We start from the raw sequence: 22,296 nt of genomic DNA on the forward strand, positions 1-22,296 counted from the left end.
GCACTCCTCTCGGCTCGGATCTCCCTGCGCTGACTGTGCTACCAGTTCCAGTGGATGTGGTCAGACCACTGGCATGCCGACATGCCTGCTTGCTGTTTGCAACAACCATAAAGGAATTTTACTATTGGTCTGGCAGTGTACGGTGATGTTAGGACTGAGCCAAAAGAGAGATTAATGACAAAACTAAACAATTAAAACAAATCACAGGGGTATTACATTGTTCAAAACCAGCAAAAACAAAAGTTAAAAAAAATTTTTTTATCCAAACTACCCATATAATTATGTCAACTTTGCTATTATTTCAGCTTAAATACATTCATTAATGGGAATAAAGTGGATGTGAATTAATACAATGTCATTTCACAAAAGTCCACATAATGCGCTTAACACAAATTTCATCATAACCTCTGCTAGTGGGGTGCAAAGGTAACTTTTAAAGTAGTGGTTCTCTTATATTTAGTAGGGAGAGAGCAATTGTTTCTATACACCCCAGCTTAGCATCTTTTCCACTGGCTGCTTGCCAGCGTCACTCTTGTGTTTCTTTTTAGATGGGAGTCCCTTTGGGGCAGAGAACCACCCATCCTCTTATTCCTTTATTTGGTGAAAAGCTTTAAGAATTTTTTTACGGAAAAATGGTGTATACATTTTCTAAATACTACTACCTGTACTTCTTTTTCTTCTCCTCATTATTATTATGCAGCAATAAATCTAATTTTGATCATACTGAATGTACACGGAACTGCATCCATTACTAGCTTCCTCACAGCCCAATCCTATCCACGCTTTCATGGGAGTACATGCCACTGACTCTAATGGGACTTACTTCTGAGTAGACATGCATAGGACTGGGCTGTCAATGATTTTCCCCAGAGGATACCTGTGTTTGCAAGCATGTATTTGTTGCAGCTACCACTGATAGACTGAGGTATATTTTAAGATTACCACAGATGTATAACTAAACTTTAATGTGTGAAACAGCTGTACTCCCTTCTGCCATACTTTCATCAATATCATTTTAATGCTTGAATGATTGATAGAGCTGCTGTTGCTAACCCAGAAACCATGATAAATTTATTTTTCACATTTTTATACCAACTTTCTTCCAAGGAGCTCAGGGTGTTGTACATGGCTCCTTCTCTCCTTTTGTCCTCACAACAACCCTGTGAAGTAGGTTAGGCTGCAAGATGGTGACTGCCTCAAGGGCACCCAGGAAGCTTCGTGGCTGAGCAGGGATTTGAACCTGTTATTCTTGAGGAAGCTCATCTGAGGGATTTATTGTACCTTGGAAGTTCGTGTTTGACCCTGTTGTTCTCCTTCCAAAACCAGGTCACTTAACCTCACAGTCAACCGAGAGAGGACAGAGATAAATCCATGCCTGGGTATAGCATAGTGCTTCCCACATATGCACATCACTTGATTTCTCCACCCTCAATGATGAAGCTGAGTAAGTGGGTTTACTCAATTGGAAAGTATTGTGCTCAAGATGATATGAATGAAGCTTATTCATATCTACAGTCATCACTGGCTGGTGTGGTCATCAAGGGATGGGCACACATATGGCGAACTAGCCCCAGGGCCAAAATACATGCAACACATTTTCATGTACATTTTTCATGTAGTGTTTCCCTGAAGAAAAAAAAATGACACAGTGCATTTAGAAATGGAATACATTTGTTGTTGGCAACCTTCAGTCTCGAGAGACTATGGTATCGCGCTCTGAAAGGTGGTTCTGGAACATCGTCTAGTGTGGCTGAAAAGGCCAATTTGGAAGTGACAATCCCTTCCACAACGGGAGCAAGTGCAGTCTGACCCTGGTCTGTCTCCCTGGCTATGGGCCTTCCTTCTTTGCCTCTTAGCCTCAGACTGTTGGCCAAGTGTCTCTTCAAACTGGGAAAGGCCATGCTGCACAGCCTGCCTCCAAGCGGGCCACTCAGAGGCCAGGGTTTCCCACCTTTTGAGGTCCACTCCTAAGGCCTTCAGATCCCTCTTGCAGATGTCCTTGTATCGCAGCTGTGGTCTACCTGTAGGGCGCTTTCCTTGCATGAGTTCTCCATAGAGGAGATCCTTTGGGATCCGGCCATCATCCATTGGAATACATTGGGCCCTCCTCATCTGTGAGTTTGGAACCTGCGGATTTAGCTTACTGTAGGTTCCAAACCCACAGCTGGAGGGCCTCACCGAACCTCCCAGACATGACCAGAAGTGCCTTCCAGTTGTGTCCAGGTGTTCTGCGGTGTACAGAGGCATTTTCTGTCACATCCAGAGGTTCTCTAAAGGAATCCCAGAAGGATCTCGTTATCCATGGATTCAGAATCTGTAGGGGGCCCAGGAACACAACCCCTGTGGATAGCGAGGTCCCACCCGTACTTACATGGCTGGCAGGAGGAGTTCTTAACCCTGCCTTCTCCAACTGGTCTTCAGCTAAAAATAGAGTTCCCCTTGTTGCTTTTAGGCTGCAGGGGTACTCAACACATATTTTCTCCCTGGTGTGGAATAATAGCAGTTGGACAAAGAATTTTTAGTGGAAAAAGAGCCAGTGGAAAAAAAGGTTAAGGAAGATCCCCTCTGCAGCCTTTCACTGCAATTTTGTAAAATAACTTTTTTTAAAAGCTGAGGAAAAACCAAAATGCAACTGTTTCCCTGCACATGCCCTATCTCATCTGATCTCGGAAGCTAAGCAGGGTCAGGCCTGGTTAGTACTTGGATGGGAGACCGCTTGGGAATACCGGGTGCTGTAGGTTTGTACCATAGTCTTTCGAGACTAAAGGTTGCCAACCAATAATTTGGGGCCTTGTATGTGCTTTGAGTCAGGTTACAGGGTACCAGAGAAGTTCTGTCCCCCTGAGTTTTTTTTTTTTTAACAGCAGTTGCTTTTAAAAGACCTGGGGGACAGCTCAAGATTCGGCTAAAACAGAGGGGAATCGAGGAGTGTGAATTTCATTAATTTAATATTTTCAGGAATTTTCATCAATTCATTGCCTTGTGGTGATTTTGGTCAGGAGAGGCCAGGTATACACCTATCAAGTAGCATGAATAAAATGAAGGGTGCCCTGCTTCATCTCCCATAATTCAAACACTGGCTGATTTCCAGTTTGCTGGCACTCGCCACCCCCAGAGGTGGTATTAGCGTAAAAACCACAGCTAAGTGTCAAATGCCAGCTATGGCAAGAAATTAAATATGAGGAATGACTCACAAGCACTACATAAAAATAACAGGAGGTCAGCTAGTGTACGTGCATGTGGCAAATTTCTGATTTTAAGGGAAAGAGAAACACTCTTTTTAAACCTTTTCCTACCAAAGATGAATCTTCACATAAGAAAAATGCACACATGGTTTGGAACGTAGGTTACAGTGCTCTTGCACAGCAGCTCTCTTGCATTTAACACTGGAGTGTGCACAGTAGAACCTCCTGGGGATGATGCCCCCATGAGTCACACTTGCCAGCTTCACTTTGCCTCTGGTAGGGCCAAGGCCAGCCAAAGGGCAGGTCAAACCTAAAGCACGGAGAGTTTGCTGCTGCCCGCCCCCTCACATTCACCCCCATCTCCTTACTTCCAAGCAGAGGTGGAGTCAGTGGTGGCAGTGTCAAAAAAAACACAAAGGCAGCGGCAATCTGCTTCTCTACCACCCTCCCAATGCAGTCACTTTGAATAAAGTTTGACATGTGGGACATGCTGGGGGGCACATACCTTCCTCAACTACCCTCTTACCTCATTTCTTCCCAGGTGAATCCCAGGTAAAGGAGGATCTCAGGAGGCAAGTCAGAGGGGCTCTGCTGTAAATAACAGTCTATTAACTCACATGCACTTTTAAAGTCACATTTCGATTGCTTTCCAGTCGTCTGGCATTAGAAATTGTATTTTAATATACTTTTTAAAGTCCTATTAAATTTTAAATTTGTAATTAAAATTGTAAATTTTTAAATTTTGTGAACTAGACTAGACCATCTTCACAGAGTTGGGCTTCTCTTCTTCAATAGTGCCTTCTAATGGCACCTTTTTGATTCCCACAATGCAGTGGTTCTGGTGCTGACTAGGCTGCATTCAGCACAAGATGTTCAGCTGCTGAAGGTCTCCTTGGGTAAGGGGGACATTGGTCGCCTTGCCTTGGGGTAAGCCCCTGGAGCCGCAACAGGTCAACTTGCAACTGGGCCAATTATATATCTTGCACAAGTCCATGTAGACCGATGCAAGTGGATGTGCCTCAGCTTCCAAGTTAGTCATGGCTGCAAAAGCAACACAGAGAAGACTTTGCATTGCTCTTGCCTTCCTGAATGGCTTGGAAGCTGAAAAGGAGGGACCACTTTACATGGGTGTCCTGGCAACCCGAGGAAACTTAGTATCCCCCCCCAACCAGAGGTGTCCCTAGGTTGGGACAAAAAAGGGGGCTCAAACCAACATGATGAAGTTCAACAGACGCAAATGTAAAGTCCTGAACATAGGTACAAAAAAGAAAAAAGAAAAAAAAGAAATCAGATGCGTAAGTACAGAATGGGGGACACTTGACTTGGCAGCAGCTCATATGAAAAGGATCTAGGTGTCCTAGTGGACCCCCAACCAGAGGTGTCCCTAGTAGGGTATGGTCAGAGTGTGGGTTAGGAATAACTCAACCAGGATGCCCCACCCCCCTCATTATGGCCATATATTTGTCATGAAAAGGCAGGGCTCAGGGTACCCACCCCAGTTGCCCTACTTAAGGGACAGCTCTGACTCCACCCCAGGTTCTCTACACAGCTGTCTTTTAGCTTTCCATCCTTCAGCCACCTTTGTTCCAGTGATAAACAAGAAGCCATTTAGTAGAGTCAGCATTTGCAATGGTTGAAACACAGAAGCACCAGAGATGTTGATTCTAAAGATAGAGCCAGATGCTGAGTAAAACAGAGCCTCCGGATGGAGCCATCATTTCACAGCAGCTTACTCAGCATAGAAACCTCTCAACCAACCTCTCAACTGCCTCCTCTTGAGAATGAACTTCCATTTCCACACACCTGGTTTCCAGTCCTGGCTCCTGCTCACACTTCGGTTAAGAGGCATACAAAATGAACACCAAAGCATAATGTCTGGGCATGAACTTTTTCACCTCCTGGCAAATAGGAGAACATCAAGTAGCAGTGCAAGCTGTCACTTAGGGTGAAGGTGTATTGCTACAAAGTTTCTCCAGAGACCATGGAGAGCAAGAACATTTTCAAGTACAGTACACAGTTTTCTACCAATAACAGCAATGGTAAATGGTGGAGTTAGATGGCACCATTATCTTGCCCCTGGTCCTCAGTAAGTTGGTAAATGGGAGTCTTGTACGATTGTGTATTCATTTCTGGAACCTAAGAAAATGAATTTGAATGGGGTCTATTCAGTTTATTATCACATTATTTTCCATGGACATGATGGGTGTACAAATGACCCAGTCATTTTTAAAAAATTTTTGTTCCCCAGCTGTTTGTTGTTTTTTTTTATTTTATTATTTTAAGCTCTCTTTTAATTGGTCTTTGTTGCTGCCTGGATCAATGGTAGGAGGAGATGCAATTTGTAGTCATCTCAAACCATCTCAAACACCCATGCTGCAAAGAATGAAGCATCACCTGCAGCAGCAGCAGCAGCAGTAGAAATGGTCACCACTGTGAACAAATGACTATTGTCAACATGGCCGCCAACACTGTTTCATAGCAGTAGCAACTTTATCACTTGTGCTGCTCTAGAATGATGCTGCAACCCAGAGTAACAGGGCTGGCTCAAGACCTCCTGATGTCAGAGGTGGCATTCCAAATGCTGTCCCCCCTTACCTGATGATGTTCCAGGACAGGGGTGCTCAATAGGTGGATCGTGATCTACCGGTAGATCGCGAGGCAAAATGAGTAGATTGCGGAGTGCCGACCCCCCCCTTCAGGTGCCTCTGGGAGGAAACGCCGGGAGTAAGGCCCATTGTACTCAATGGGGCTTACTCCCAGGTAAGTGTGGCTAGGATTGCAGCCTCACAGCCTAATCCTAGGCATGTCTACTCAGGAGCAAGTCCTGTTATACTCAGTAGGGCTCAAGGTACACCAACATACATTGTACACGTAAATGTTATGTTATGATGGCGCGAACATTGTAAAAAAAAACTCTGGTAGATCTCCGGGCCTTGCTGGGTTTCAAAGTAGCTCTCGAGCCAAAAAAGTGTGAACACCCCTGTTCCAGGATCTGCTCCTCCCACTCTCCGATTCTATAGCTCAGTATGCTTCTCCCCTCCACATTTGGGGCAAAAAATCAAAACTTTACATATAGGCTGATGGGTTCTGAGCTATCTGTGACAGATCAGGAGAGAGATCTTGGGGTGGGGGTGGGGTGGACAGGTCGATGAAAGTGTCGACCCAATGTGCGGCGGCAGTGAAGAAGGCCAATTCTATGCTTGGGATCATTAGAAAAGGTAGTGAGAACAAAATGGCTAATATCATAATGCTGTTGTACAAATCGATGGTAAGGCCACACCTGGAGTATTGCGTCCAGTTCTGGTCGCCACATCTCAAAAAGGATATAGTGGAAATGGAAAAGGTGCAAAAGAGAGCGACTAAGATGGTTACGGGGCTGGGGCACCTTCCTTATGAGGAAAGGCTACGGATTTTGGGCCTCTTCAGCCTAGAAAAGAGGCGCCTCAGGGGGGACATGTTTGAGACATACAAAATTATGCAGGGGATGGACAGCGTGGATAGGGAGATGCTCTTTACACTCTCACACAACACCAGAACCAGGGGACATCCACTAAAATTGAGTGTTGGGAGAGTTAGAATAGACAAAAGAAAATATTTCTTTACTCAGCGTGTGGTTGGTCTGTGGAACTCCTTGCCACAGGATGTGGTGATGGCGTCTGGCCTGGACGCCTTTAAAAGGGGATTGGACAAGTTTCTGGAGAAAAAATCCATTACGGGTTACAAGCCATGATGTGTATGTGCAACCTCCTGATTTTAGAAATGGGTTATGTCAGAATGCCAGATGCAAGGGAAGGCACCAGGATGCAGGTCTCTTGTTATCAGGTGTGCTCCCTGGGGCATTTGGTGGGCTGCTGTGAGATACAGGAAGCTGGACTAGATGGGCCTATGGCCTGATCCAGTGGGGCTGTTCTTATGTTCTTCTGTTCTCTTCCTCTCTGCCCCCTCCTTCTTTTCCAATCCAGGGAATAGAAGGAGGAGGAGGTGGGGGCAAGTAGGTGGATAGAGATGGGCACCTGCCGCCAACCTGCCGACTGAGGCAACTGCTTTAGTTGGCCTCGTGGATGGACCAACCCTGCAAAGCAGGACTATTCATGACGGCACCTACCAAAAGATGGCTGAACATTTTATCTTCTGCCAGTGCCAAACTCTGTGTTAGATTAATTACATGCGGTTTTAACCCTTTGTCACTATTGTGATCCTGATCTCGATTGAGCTTGTTCAGCTTCTCTTTACCATGGGAGGGAAGTTCCCATTGCTGCCAATGGCAGCTTCCAACCCAGAGCAAACAGCATTGGCTGGGTGCATCAGTCCAGTTTGGAACCACAGCATAAGGGAAAGGTTGAATCCTCACTTCACCCCTGCCACGGTCACAATCCTGATCAACCTGCATGACTACTATTAACATTTTTTTAAAAATGAACACACAGGGCCAAGTATTTTTAACATGCATTTACTTTGACCTTGAATGAGAAAAGATTTGCTAGGTAAGCTCCCAGTTTCCATGTGGAAGCCTCATTTCCCCTGTGGCCACTGGTGCGGACCTAGTTAGAAAGGAACCCTAGTAAGAAGGCTGAGGAAAGGATACCATACATCACTTCCCCCCCCCCAGTGCCTCCAACAGTCCCTGTCCTTGACAGTACTAGGGGTTGGGAGGCTTTGATATCACCTGCCTATAGCAGCACTGGGAACACCCACTGGACTGGGAAAAGGACTCTGAAGAACATCTTACACCCCTGACCTCTCTCTGCTACCATCACCTTTAATCAGAGGGAATTAGAGGCACAGTAGTTCGATCTGTGTTCATTTAATAACATTGACTGCACCCAAGACAGCTTAAGGAAGAGGACAGTACCTTCTGCCTTTAAATCTGATTTTAATTTTGTGAACTACTTGAGGACAATTATGGTTCAAAAGGGGTATGCAAACCTTGCTAAATAAAACCAATGCACATAGCTAAGACATAGAATTTGATTCATTTCTTGTGATCATAAATGGCTGAAAATTCTATTCCACTTGTCTGTGTCATGGGAAAAAGAGGTGTTCGAACCAGTATGGCTGATCTTCTCTGAAAAGACTTTCTGGGGTGTACAGTCAGTTCTCTTTATATACAAATTTGCTATCTCCAAATTTGCCTATCTGCAAGGGGCAAAACTGCCACCTACCTCTCATTGTCTGTGATGCTGTTACCCACTAATAGTGTGCTGGCGCTGCATCAAATGGGCATTGGTACTGGTTTGTGGAGAACTGTCAGATGCATTTGTGTCTGCTTCCAGACTTACCCCACCATCTTGGGGACTCCAGCTGAAACTTCACAGCCCTGGTGATGATGAGAGGTCTCTGGAAGGCTATATGACGGCTGGTCTGGGGCAAATCAAGGGAAGGAGCCGAGAGAGGTGGTGGAGGAGGAAAGGTGAAGCAACTCTCTCCCCACTTCTGATCTTTGAGGCCTTGTTGTTGGGCTGAGCACTCTCAATGAGTTGAGGAATACCCAGCCTGGAGCCACAACCTTCAAAGCAACAAGGGATATCCAACATGGAGGAGGAAGCATCAGATGCTGGAGATGTACGTAAGCCCTCGCTCAGGGCCTCTGAGAGGAATTACAAATTACCCCTTTTACCCCCCCTCTCCTAGGCCCTGCCCTCGCTATCACCCATCTCCATATATTCAAGATAAGATTCAGGTTCAGTTTGAGTCCCCTGGAATCTAACCACATTTTCTCCATAGGCTCAATGATTCAGTATCCACAAATTCAGTATCCACTAGGTTTTCCAGGAACCTAGCCCTAGCAGATAATGAGAACTGACTGTATATGCTTTGCTCCAAGGTCTCCACTTCTTCATTTTGTCTACATATATGCAGGATGCAACTGCTCCCCACAAAATCCTCTCCTCTTCCCACTAATAACTTCATCTAAAAAAAAAAAATCCAGAACAACCTTGACAGGCTCCATTATCGGGTTCAAACCAACATGATGAAGTTCAACAGACGCAAATGTAAAGTCCTGAACATAGGTACAAAAAAAAAAAAAAGAAATCAGATGCGTAAGTACAGAATGGGAGACACTTGGCTTGGCAGCAGCTCATACGAAAAGGATCTAGGTGTCCTAGTGGACCACATGCTGAACATAAGCCAGCAATATGACACAGCTGCCCCCTCCCAAAAGAAACTAATGCAACATTTGGCTGCATTGACAAAGGCAGTAAGTCCAGATCATGAGAAGCAACAGTTCCACTCCACACTGTTTAGACCTCACTTGAAATACTGTGTCCAGTTCTGGGCACAATATTTTAAGGAAGACATTAACAAGTTAGAAGTTGGTTCAGAGGAGGGAAACAAAGCTTAAGGAATAGGGCAAGGAAGAGTCCTATGGGAAATGATTAAAACACCTTGCTATGTTTAGCCTGGAAAATAGAAAACTAAGGAGATATCTTCACATATCTGAAGGGCTGTCATGCAGAAGAACGGGAGGCCTTGCTTTCTATGGTTCCTGAGGGAAGGACTAGAACCAATGAGTTGAAACTACAAGAAAGTAGATTCAGACTAGACATGAGGAAGTATTTCCTAACTAGAAGAGCTGTCTATTACTGGAAGTCTGCCTTATGCAGTTGTGGGCTCTTCTTTGTTGGACATTTAGAAGCAGAGGCTGAATGGCCATTTGGAGGGGCACTATAGCACTGAGCAGGGGGTTGGATGAGATGATCTCCACAGCACCTTTGAACTGTAACATTTTATAATTCTACTAAGAGTGAATCTACAATTCCTAATAGTAGAATCCACTACTAGGAATTCCATTGCTGAAGATGACACAGGACAGGAAAGGAAGATGACACTCTTTCCCCCTCTGCTCATCCAAGCTCAGACCCTTAGTACTAATATGTGAAGCTCAATGTGCCCTCTTTGGTCAAGGACAATCCTATAACCACCTGGGACCATGTAATTAAGGCATGGTAAAAATAACTGGTCCAGGTTTGCATTCCAAAAGAAAAGACGAAATGAGGCTGTATGTGTTTCATTCGGTAAAAAAGTATGTTGCTATCTCATGTGCATTCTGCAAAGGCAAAGATCACTGTCATTTTGCCTCTTGAAGTGATCTCTCAAAAATGCACACTTGTTCCTGCCACATGCAGGCTGCAATCCTACACCCACTTTCTTAGGAGTAAGCCCCACTGAACACAAAGTTATTCTGAGAAGACATGCATAGGAGAATTCTGACACTCAGTCATGACCTCATACTGTCAAAACACACGTGCTTGTGAAGTCCTGACTGCAGCGCGAATGAAGCATGTGGAGTGGCTTAAAGCATCAGCAGCAGCAGCACTGTCATTGTCAACAAGGCATTTAGACAAGACAGAGACAAATTCAATGAAACCATGCCATAAAAGGTAAAAAGATCAAAGAAAAACATCAGGGGCACTTCCTGAGAAACTAGTTCTATATACGTTTTCCATTGCAAGAAAAAAACATGAAGAAAAACAACAGCTTAAATGAGTGGACAGAACGAAACACCAAAAAAGTTTCCATTGCAAGATGCTTTCTAGAACTGCCTGCACCCTTTGTTCTGTGTCTTCCTCATCATGTGTCAAGTTTGGGGGGCGGAGAAGCGGGTTGATTTCTCGGCTCTGACGTTTTTCATCTTAGCAGTGTCAGGAAACCAACAGCCCACCTGCAATATAAGAGTGGCCAGGGAACATCTTTGATCAGAGATCCACCTCCGTTTTCCTTAATCTGAGCCTCTTGTCTAGTCCAGCCCTCATTTTCCCTGCCTGAAGATTTCTCACGCTGTCTGTCAAGGGAATGATGAGCTCAGGGCAGAGTTATCTGTTTCTTTGATTCCATGATGATTGCACTGCTCCTTTTCTGGACTACTGCTCTTAGCCTGCAGTTAACCAATGGTAAGGAGTGGGGTTGGTGGTTTCTTGACAGGAGGCAGGGAATTGTTGGAGGCTTTGCTTCGGCTGGCATCTGAACCCTTGCTACACTGTTCAAGGCTCCCCTCCATTACTTGCTCTTAAGCAACAAACTACCTTTCCAAGCGATTTTGCCTACCCACCCCATATACACCACGTAACAATCCTGCGAGGTAAGTTAGGTTCTGTTACCTTGTGCATGCCTGATCTCAGAAGCTAAGCAGGGTCAGGCCTGGTTAGTACTTGGATGGGAGACTGCCTGGGAATACCGTGTGTTGTAGGCTTATACCATAGTCTTTTGAGACTAAAGGTTGCCAACCAAGTTAGGTTCAGAGGCGTCCAAATCCTATTTCTAACTTCATCCTTTCTTTGTATGGGTTCATTTCCTGTTGCAGCCAAAAATGGTGCCCATCAAACAGTAGAAGAGCAGAGGGTGTGGGCTAAAGAAGGTGGCCGTACTGCGCTTCCCTGTCACCTGAGTCCCCAAAAGTTGGAGAGCAGCTCAAGGCTGCTGTACAAAGGATTAACTATTCGCTGGGTGCGACACGGAGGCAGGTAAGATGGAAAGAGAAGAGACTTATTCCTACATACTCTGGAATGAGCCATTGGGGGGTGACTTTCTCTTCTCTTTATTTATCACTTAGTCCCTTCCTTCTACATCTTCTCTGCTTCTTCCTTCTTTCCACTCTTTCCTCTAGCCCCTTTCCCAGCTACTGGCTCACTAATCCCACAGTAACTCCTTCTGACATTTGTTCCAGCTCCCACAAGGAGCACCAGCTGGTGCTAGTAGTAGAACCCAGTGGGCTCAAGAAGCAAGTCCTTACCATGATGCATCGAGCAACGGTCTGGGACAATGGCTTCCTCAGCGGGAATTTTTCACTCCAGATTGAGCCACTGCTGCTCGATGATGCTGGAACCTATGAAGCAATCGTGAAATACAGCTCTGAAGTGTGGTACTGCAAGGTGAAGCTTGGGGTAGTGTCAGGTATGTGGATTTTAAATGTGACAGAACCACTGCATTCTGGACAATTGGGTCCCGGTCAAGTGCATCCCAGTATTGCACATAGGTGTCCATTCTTTTTGCATCCCAAACATTTGTGTCCCAATACATGTTTATGTACATTAGATATACTTTTTTATTTTTAAAATGCAATGGTAGGGTTAGTGTTGGGATAGGAGGCTTAGGACATATAACATGGAATTTGTTGCCCAGCTATGGTGGGATGCAAATAACCGGAACACACACACACAAAAACCAGACACGATTGGCCAGGGACAAATTTGACCAGGAAACAATTGCCCAGGAAGCAAATACTCTAGAACCCTAGAGTTCTGTCAAACAGGAACAGAAGCCCTCCGAAGATCTTTGAAAATCTGGAGCTAGGGATGGCAGTTAACAACTCCATTGAACTGAAGTGGCAACTGTAAACAGTACTTTGATGTAAAAAAAAGTAGCATTTTTTTCTGTTAACAAAAAAAGCTTTTCTTTTTTTTTTAAATAACAGAACACATAAGAATGAAGGATATACACAATCTGCATAAGAACTTATAAATCCAGGCCAAGGCCAGCCCAGCCATACAGCAAACAATGGCATTAGCAGCAGGTGACGTGGAGAGTCACGGCTTCAGGACAGCCTTCACCTTAACCCATTTCTGGCCAGCCCACAGGTGTACTGGTGTACCACAGATATGCCCGACATATCTGCAATGTCGGGCAGAAATAGCTTAAGTCAGTCGCTGCCTCCCTCCAGCCCACTGCAGACCAAGCTGTAGCAATCCACTTCCCCGCTCACTTTCCTACCTGCTCACCTTGCTCCTTCCCTCACATGATCCCTTTAAAGGGACAGTGTGAGATGAGCCCCCGTCTCATTCCCCTCCTGTTCCAGTTTTTCACTGGTATTTGGCATTGAGTTCAGCACTGCGCCACTCCATGCGCTGGCATACTGGGGCACCTCTAGTCTACCTGCATGTGCTGGTGGGACTCCCCAAGACTCCTTTTAGGATTGTAAAGGATGCCGGAGACCAAAATGTTTGAGAACCTAATGTTATCTAATCATTGTTTCAGAATGATAACAGGTGGTATCTCCAATACAATAAAATATTTGGAAAGGCTTTCCAAATACTTTTTTTGTATTAAAATCCTAATTTGTGAAATAATTGGGAAACAACCCTGGACAATAATAGAGCAAATTATATAATATAGTCCTCAATTCAAAACAAACAGAAAAGCCTCAGCAAGCTCTTTTCAACCCCTATTAGAAAGAAATGACTAATAATTGAAATCATTACACATTCAATCTTGAACAGAAACCATAAATCTAAATAGTAATTAGTAATAAGAAGTCCAATGTTTTGATTTGTCACAACAGCATTTGTAAGCAACAAAACTTCCACAATTTCTATTTCCTGACAGGTAATCCAACAGTGCAATCCTATGCATGCCTCCTCAGAAGTAAATCCTACTGTGTACAATAGGACTTACTTCCAGGAAAGTGTACATAGGACTGAAGCTTAAATTTGTTTTTTGTTTATTCTTTCCTTCTTCTCCTTGCCACTTTCATGTACCTATATCACTGTTCATTGCGCTCTTTAGAAAATGCTCTCAAATTTCTAAAATCCTAATTCGCAATCGAGGAAAAGTAGCTGGGACTCTGAAACAGTTAATCCTAATCCCTGAGTTTACCTATGAGCAAATCTTCAGCACAGAGAGAAGGAGAGTAATTAGTAATAAGAAAGAATTAAGAAAGAAACTAACAAAAATAGTAACAGATCAACTGGGGGAAGAAATTGACATGTTATAGTTGACTGATTCACAATATCCCATGTGTGAAAATCAATGTATGCACACTGCAATCCTGTATTCCCCTTCCTAGGAATAAGCTTCCAGCTCTTGACTGGAGTGAGGTCTCCTTGCCTGCATGTGGTTTCATGGAGGGGGAGGATGGGAGAAAAAGAGTTAAGAAAACTGCTTCTGACATGCTGTCACTCACCGCTTTACAAACCTGAAAGAAAATATTTTAAAAATATAGAGAGAGAATCCATGGTGCTGGCTGAGGCAGTTAAAGGAGGGAGAAAGCCAGGACTAAGGGGCCAACCTTGACAGGATGAGGCAGCCAGTGCCTTTATTCCTCTGACTGTTTCTGCCTCATGCACATCTGAAGCAGGGGGTGGGGAAACATTTCATTTTTAATGAAATTTAGCGGACAGGTGAAGGGAGTGAAACAGCCCTCCCATAGCCTCCCTTGCTATAAGTCTCTGCCCACTCGCCTGCACTGCTCTTTCTCCTTTCACTCCCTGAACTGGAGAGGGATTGAGTGAAAGAGGACATTTGGAAGAGAGGAGAGTGGTGGGTTAGACTAGAGCTCCCACACTGCTCCCTTCTTTACACTTCATCCCCTTCTATGAGTCCTGGAAATGGGAGCAGGAGAGGTTGGCACTTCACCACCTAATGGGGGGGAAGCATGTGTCACATATCAGGCTCCAGGAGTCTTTGGCCAGCCTTGCCCCCAGAAGAGAACTGCAGACAGTGTAAGAAATAGGAGAGCAGTCATATCCTGTGATGTGAATAATATCATTGTACAATTCTTCTTCTTTTTTTTTTTTTACAGTGACAGCTAACCCTCCTGGTCCCCGAGTTGAGTCAGAACCAGTCACGCTAACCTGCAACTCCACACACCCCAAGAACCCCACACAGATTTGTTGGTTCCGTGATCTCGTTCCCACCTCTGGCCGGTTCTGTTCCCCTGACCAATCTCTGTTTATCTCCAAGACAAGCAAGAGAGACTCTGGACCCTGGGTCTGTGAACTCGTGTTTGCAGATGGCGAGATAGCTTCTGTCACACACAACCTGGAAGTCTTAGGTGAGCTCACTCTCCATTGCATCTGTCATATCTCCCCAAACTGTAGACTACCTCATCTTGAGCAGCTGCTTTCTACTGTATGTTCCAGCTCCTCTTGATAAACGGACAGACATCATCCTTGTGAATGCCTGCTCCCAGCTCCCCCACAGAGTATAACAAAAGCCTATCTGTGTTCTTTTCTGTTTCCCCTCTCCAGGATTTGCTGAGCCAAGCCTTCCTGTCGTATATACTGCAGCTGGATCTGATGCTCACCTGTTCTGCATCCTGAATTTCAATCCCACTGACTATGGCATTTCAGAGGTGGCAAGCCATTGGAGGTATATGGCTAGGGGTGTTCAAGAGACAAGGTACACCCTTCATCATGGAAACAAAAGACATTTTATCCTGCATCTTCCTGTTGTGGGGCCTGATGATGCTGGTCAGTATATTTGTGAGATTGCCATCCGAGGCATCACAATCACAAAGAACATCACTCTGGCTGTAATTACAGGTAAGGCAGGAACCTGGGGGAAGGGAAGATTGCATACACCCCCCTCCCACCAAGTTGCTTGTAGCACACAAAGACATTAAATGTAACTAGTAGCTCTTTAATGTGAATATGTTTTTCTCATGCTTGGTTGCAGTTTTTTTTGCACCATTTCCAAGTTTCCGTCAGTTCCTTCTGTTTGTGAATTGATCTGTCTGATACCCAAGCCATACACAAGCACATAGGATTCTCTTTACACCAATACATTTCTTTCTTGCCTTTTCTTCCAAAGCAGGAATTCCTGCCTTAGTGGAAGGAGTTAATTGTATAACATGATCCTAGATGTATTTACCCAGGACTAAGTCCCACTGAGTTGAATGGAACTTTTAAGAAGTGTGTTTAGGGAGGACACTGCCAAAATGATCTTCAGGTATATTCTACTTGTGTGAGCCTAGAAAATGGACTTTTTTTTTAACCAAAGGAGACCTTTAGTGCAATCCTTAACCAGCTGATTCAGATTTTATTTTAAATATTTACCACTCATCTGTTAATCACAGAGACTCTCAAGGCAGCAACAAATAGAAAGCTATAAACTCATAAATTCTCCTTTATGCAATATAGAGTAATCTAGAATCAATAAATCAGAGCCACAGTTTAGAAATGCAGCAGTATCAGATTGTGTAAAAGCTGAAAAGCTTTTACAAAAAGCAGTTTTCATTATTTTAAAGATCAGCAGAGCAGGACCCTGGCAAATGGACATGGGGAGGGCATTCCAAGGGAAGGTGCCATGACCAAAAAGACCTTGCTCCTTGATGCTACTTCTGAAGGTCAAAAATTAAACAAAAGCTTTAAAGACTTGATAAAAAAAAAAGATAGACCTTCAGGTGACAGTAGAAAACATAGTGAAAGGACCAACCAAACTTACAGGGGCAAGGAGTTCTAGCATGGGGGCAAGCACTGAGAAGGCCAAACCCTTCAATGGCAGCAAAACATGCAAGCAAGCATCTGTAAAACATCTTACAGGGCAGGCAGATACATATGGGAGAGTGTGGTCTTTCAGATTACATGGTCCTGAGTTGTTCACAGTGCAATCCTATGCATGTCTCCTCAAATGTAAGACCCATTGTGTTCAATGGAAAGTATAAATAGGATTGCAGTCTGAGGGTTTTAAAAGGCAATGACTAGAACTTTGAATTATGCCCAGAAATGAACTGGCAGCCAATACAACTAGGATAATAAAGGAGCAACATTATTGTAAAGCCCCACACCTAGCAAAAGACTCACAGCTTCATTCTGTACCAACGTTTCAAAACAGTCTTCAAAGGCAGCCCCATGTAGACTGCAGTACAATAGTCTATCTGTAACCAGGTCTCCTTGAGAAAGGTGTGGCTGGGCAAATGAGCCATAATGTAATACTAATTCGAAGCCCAGTTACTGTGTTGTGCACTAATTGTCCTTTCCAAACTATCATCAAAGGCAGCTCCAGAACTCTAATCTTGATGCAATTTCAATTGTGGTAATTTAATCTAGATTAATTAACCAAAGCTGTACTGGATGAATCAGTGGAAATTAGTTTTAATCAGCAAGCTGCAGGTTAAGGCATGCTGGTTTAGATTTTGAGGCTGTTTTGGTATGTTGCTGTAATAAGAAATGAAAAAGAAAAAAGCAAGTTGACCTTGATTTCAAATAAATTGTGACGTTTCATTAAGCTCTACGTTGTTATTCTACCCCCTCAACCTCTTCGTGGGGGGAAGATCTATATCAGAAGGGCTAGAGACTGTCATTGCCATGGGAGAATGAATTGGGGTTCATGATACCATTACAAGGGATTGTATATTGAAGTCAGTCTCCTAAAGAGGGCCCTGTCCTCCCTGTGAATGCACCCCCAGTCCAGTTCTGTTATCCATCAATGTCGCTTTATACACTAGCCCTGGGTCATTAGATAGAATAGTGTCATTTTCTGGTTCCTTTTCTCTTCTTGCCATTGGTTCTAGTCTCTGCTCTCTTTTCCTAGCTGGTCTGAATGCTCCCCAGGAATTCCTTGCTGCTCCCAGCTTTAGGATCCGTGTAGCTAGCAGAGCTTCCTCTATTTTGTCTTCCCCTTTTTGTTTGCCCAGCTTCTCCTATCTTCTGCCTTAGGCTCCCTCTGTCCTTTCCACCTCTTCTTGTTGCATCTCTCTCTTCCTTTCTCATCCTCTCCCTGTCCTCTGAGGGCTCCCTACATGTCCTTTCTTCACCAACCCTACCCCCTTCTGCTGGTATTCTAGCCACCTTTCTGCACCAGCATCTTCCTCCCATCTCTGCTTACCCACCTTGCCTCTCCATTTTTCCTTTCCACTTCTTCTCGTCTCTCCATCTCTCCCTACCTCTCTGTCACTCTTTGTCTCCCGCTGGCACTCCACCTCTTCTTCTTCTGTGACAGCCCTGTTATCTCTTCAAATCTTCCCATACTGTCGGTTGTTCCTGCCCCCTTGGACAGATGTCTGCTGTCGGTCAGCAGTGTCCTGATCCACTGTGTCCCCTAGCAATGACATCATTGTCCAGTGTGAATCCTGAGAACCATGGCCAAACTGGGTTTGACGTTGCACCAGGAGCTGTAGGTGTCCACAGCGGTGCCCACAATTTCTTCTGGATTTCAACATTGTACCTATACTGTGGTCTGCATATCAATTTTCATATATGTTACAGTGAAAACCCAAAGTTTTTTACAACTACTTCTAACTAGTTGTAAGTTACAACTATACCAAGAACCAGAAGCTCCACAGTGCATTTTGAATCCTGATATTGGCTACCAAGCCTTAGAAACTACAATGTCTATGAACTGAAAATAGCAATAAATATTAGGAATTGTATTTTAGATGCAGGTTTTCACCCATAGATACAGCAAATTCCAATTCTTACTAGGATTCCTGAAGACCACTTGCATCTTCTAGTTTTCATTAATTAGAACAAGTTCTAGCAGAATTTTGGGTTGTCACTGTGGCATAAATAAAATGGATTAACAAATCAGGTACTTAGTTCAAAGATTAGCAGATCATCCATCACTTAAAATGTCGTTGACGGCCCTAGTACTAAGAGTTGTCAGGTGTGACTAAGTACGCCCAGAATTGGTCCCACTTTCAGAGAGGAATGTGGTCGAGATGAATTCGTAGGAAAATTATTGTCTTGTGAAACTGATGTTTGTTTTCTTCTTTCCATCCAGTCAGTCCAAGCATTGAGGGGCTGGTCACCGAAGGATCTCACTTGCTGCTCACTTGCAACCTCAGCTTCTCTACAGGAAATGAGCATTTTCAGTGGAAACAGATAGATGCGGTGTCCACAAATAGATCAGAAGCTTCCTCCGGGAGTGTCAAGGTCTTGAACGGAAACAGGACCCTGGAGTTATCCCGGGTGTCATCCAATGAGGCAGGTACCTGGGAATGCAGCGTCCATGGTCCTGATGGCAAGATGGGATCTGCGCAATATCATCTGGCAATTGCAGGTACTCTCTCTCTCACACTTCCTTTCAAATGTCTCTGTCATAATTTGCAATCTGATACACAGAAATAATTCAATAGGATTTGCTTACTTCTGAGTAAACATGGGGATGTTAGAGGCATGCCCCCAATCCATCCATGTTTCATTGCTTGATCCAATTTGGGCACCCTCATCCAATCCAAAAAAATAGAATCATAGAGTTGTAAGGTACTTACAAGTTCATCTAGTCCAACTCCCTTCCTAGAGCGGGAAATCCTCCTAGAGTATCTCAAGTAGGTGCCTGTACTGAGCCTCTGCTTGAAGATCTCCAGTGAGGGTGAATCCACCACCTCCCTTGGCAAATCACCTGCTTTATTTTGCTATCATACTTCCCAAACTTCATATTCCTGTTTTAGAGTGCACAGTATCTAGCAACAACTGTGACTGTGCAGATGCCTGATCTTAGAAGCTAAGTAGGGTCAGGTCCGGTTAGTACTTGCATGGGAGACCGCCTGGCAATACCGGATGCTGTAGGCTTATACCATAGTCTTTTGAGACTGAAGGTTGCCAACCACCATCTAGCAATCTGCATACATATAAACTTTGATAGCCACCGAGTGCAGAAAAACTTGGCTTTGATTTGTTTTTAAAAAGCTGCAGACTCCTAGCCAGAGGTGGCCCAAGATCTCTCAGCACTTTCCTAATGACATGCTAGCTCCTCCCACTCTCCACTGTTCTAGCTCAGCATTCTCCCTCCTCCCCTCCACATTTGCTCTACCTCTCTGTTTCCATCTTCCTTTTCCAGTCCAGGGAGTAGGAGGAGGAGCAGAAGTGGAGGCAAATAGGGCAGGCCTGCTTCCTGATATGACTGCTTCAACTGGCCTCATGCTCCTAGCCCTGCTCCTAGCCTTCATGGTTAAGGAGGTCTTGAAAATATGTAGACTTATTTGTATCCCATGACTGGTGGCAAGGGGAAGTTTGGCTTGGGATTTCTGCAATTCAGGCCAGCTCTGTTCCTCTCCTATCCGTATTACCATTACTCCCATCCTTTATATAGCATCTCCTCCCTCCTGCTTTATAACAAGGAAATCCAATGCATGTGAATCTATGTGGGAAATGTCCACAAGCTGTGCCCATCACCTTTCGCAAAATGTGATTGAATCCAACACCAAGCTAATGGGTCCATTTTAATTAGACGTAGGTCACAATCCTGAGCAGGTCTACTCAGAAGTAAGTCCTATTGTGTTCAGTGGGACTTACTCCCAGGAAAGTGAGGTTAGGATTGCAGCCATAGACAACTAAAAAATGTCTCTTTCAAATCCTTCCCAAAAACTCAACCCATGGTCCTTAGTTGTTGATATCATCTAATAGAGAAGGGCTGCAGGATCTTAAGAAAAAAATTCAGATGTTCATATCTGATTGAGATGAAACAGATGGATTGGGCTGAATGCAGATGAATCGTGAGCATGGTGTGCACGCTTAAGCATCAGTGCCTCTTTTTCAGATAAAATGGTCTGTCTCCAGGCAACTACCTTCCAAACCAGCCATGTACCTTTGAGCTACTTTTTCTGGTTGTTCTGCTCCACTCCAAACGGTCTAATTTCATCCTAACTTTGCAGGTGCCCAGATTGCTAGTTTGCCACCCATAATGACAGAGAGGATCGCTTTTGGACTGATTCTCTTCCTCCTTGTTCTTGTAGTCATCATTTTGGCTTTGACTTTCTTGAGACGAAAGGTGAGTCATCCCACCACCTACTTTCTGTCCGTACCCACACTGCACCTCTCAGCACATGATTTGGCTTCTTCTCAGAATGGCCAAGGTACCAATCAGTCCAAAAGAGGCAAGGGGAGGGGTATCTGATGAGCAGGGGGAATTTGGTCCAATTATTGCTGACCGTGGAGGAATTCCTATCTAACAGAAGTACCTCTTAGAAGGCACACCATGTCTGTGAGCTCACAAACGGACCACTAACAGAGTTTGGTGTGGGAGCTGGGAAGAGGAAAGAGAAGGTGAATTTGGGGAGCTCTTCTGCAGTGAGGCTTGTGGCGTGAGTCACTGATGAGCTTAAAAGCAACCATGTGAGGAAAAAAGGAAAGAGAGGAAGAGAGGGAGGAGTCGCATTCCGTAAGTGTCTGGTTGTGCACTCTGGGTCAGATCTCTCTCTTAGAAGGCAAGCATGCTATATGTGCAGAGCTGCTGTGCACACAGGTTATAAAGCAAATCTGGTTCACCTTGGCAATCTGGAGATTGTTATACCCTGGAACTCTACGTCTTAATTTCTATTAAAAGAAAGGGCTTGTTCACATTACAGTGAAAGCCTGAACTTTTTGGCTGACTTTACGGTTACCTATGTTTTTGATGATCAAGCTGTCTGCTTCACAGCTGATGAGGCATACAGCGTCACAGCAAGCACGATGTTAACTCCAGTTCCTCCCACTCTTCTCCCTTTTAGATGCACCCTCGAAACTTTCCAGCACTGGACAAGATAGTAACTGCTGCTTCGCCAGGAAAAGGATCAAAGGATGGAGACCAGGAGCAGAAGGTCCTGCAGATAGAATAGACCCATACATGGCAGCGGCCAAAGTTGGCCAGAGAGGCCTATGAAATGCAGATTTGGCATGGACACAGCTGTAAGTCTGGTAAACGCAGTGGTTCTACACACTGTGAGGAGGGGACACTTGAGAGAGTGAAACATCTGGAAGGCCATGCACTATATTGATGAAGGATAGATTCTTCAGGCATTCTTTCCTAGCACATCAAGATTTGGATAGGTCAAAAGTCCTTTAAAAGGAGTTCCTCACTGATCCACATTGGACTTTGCAGAGGTGACTACTCCCCTGTTGGCTCCATCACCTCATCCAGGGGAGAATGGCTGGTTAAGCTCCTTTTTCTCTCTCCTTCTATTCATGTATTTCCCTTAAGGAAATTTTCAGCATAAGGTTCATCAAGAAAGACAAACACTTTGAAAACAGTGCCATTGCAGAAATATTGCATGGCCAAGCAGACAGTGGATTTCTTGCCTTCATTGTCTGAGTTTACAAAGCACAATAATTCCTAGCCAGCCCACCTGGGATTGGCATGCATCTGATTGGGCATCCAAGCCCACCTGATCAGATCAGAGGGCAGGTAGGGATGCCCAGGTAGTCATAACTGGATGGGCCTATGAGTCACTAAGCCTAGGCGACTTCAGGTCAAGCCCAAGGATGCATGTGTGTGTTCTCATCTGGCTTTCTCAGTGCAAATCTGTGCATGGCCACTTCGACTGCCTCACTAGAAATCAGAGATGTGTAATGGCATTCAGAAAGCTAAAGCCCTGAGTATGTGCTTTTAGGGGCCAGGAAACTATGTTCTGCAATTTTAAATAAATACTGCTCCCTATCAGTTTGCCTGTAACTGCCTGCTTGTATTTTTGCTAAGAGGC

At 44.5% G+C, this 22,296-nt stretch overlaps 1 protein-coding gene and 1 pseudogene across 1 annotated transcript; both read left to right on the forward strand.

The window, feature by feature from the left end:
• Positions 1-2,624: 2,624 nt before the first annotated feature.
• On the forward strand, positions 2,625-2,741 carry LOC136642587 (5S ribosomal RNA; annotated as a pseudogene).
• Positions 2,742-11,022: 8,281 nt separating this feature from the next.
• LOC136639335 (lymphocyte activation gene 3 protein-like) lies at positions 11,023-21,435 on the forward strand. Its single transcript, XM_066613432.1, has 8 exons — positions 11,023-11,077; positions 11,488-11,647; positions 11,851-12,077; positions 14,701-14,952; positions 15,149-15,442; positions 18,621-18,899; positions 20,494-20,609; positions 21,328-21,435. The coding sequence occupies exons 1-8, from the start codon at positions 11,023-11,025 to the stop codon at positions 21,433-21,435; spliced, it is 1,491 nt and encodes a 496-aa protein (XP_066469529.1).
• The last annotated feature ends 861 nt before the right edge of the window (positions 21,436-22,296 follow it).

Source organism: Tiliqua scincoides, chromosome 2 (assembly GCF_035046505.1).
Source record: "Tiliqua scincoides isolate rTilSci1 chromosome 2, rTilSci1.hap2, whole genome shotgun sequence".
Taxonomy (NCBI): domain Eukaryota; kingdom Metazoa; phylum Chordata; class Lepidosauria; order Squamata; family Scincidae; genus Tiliqua; species Tiliqua scincoides.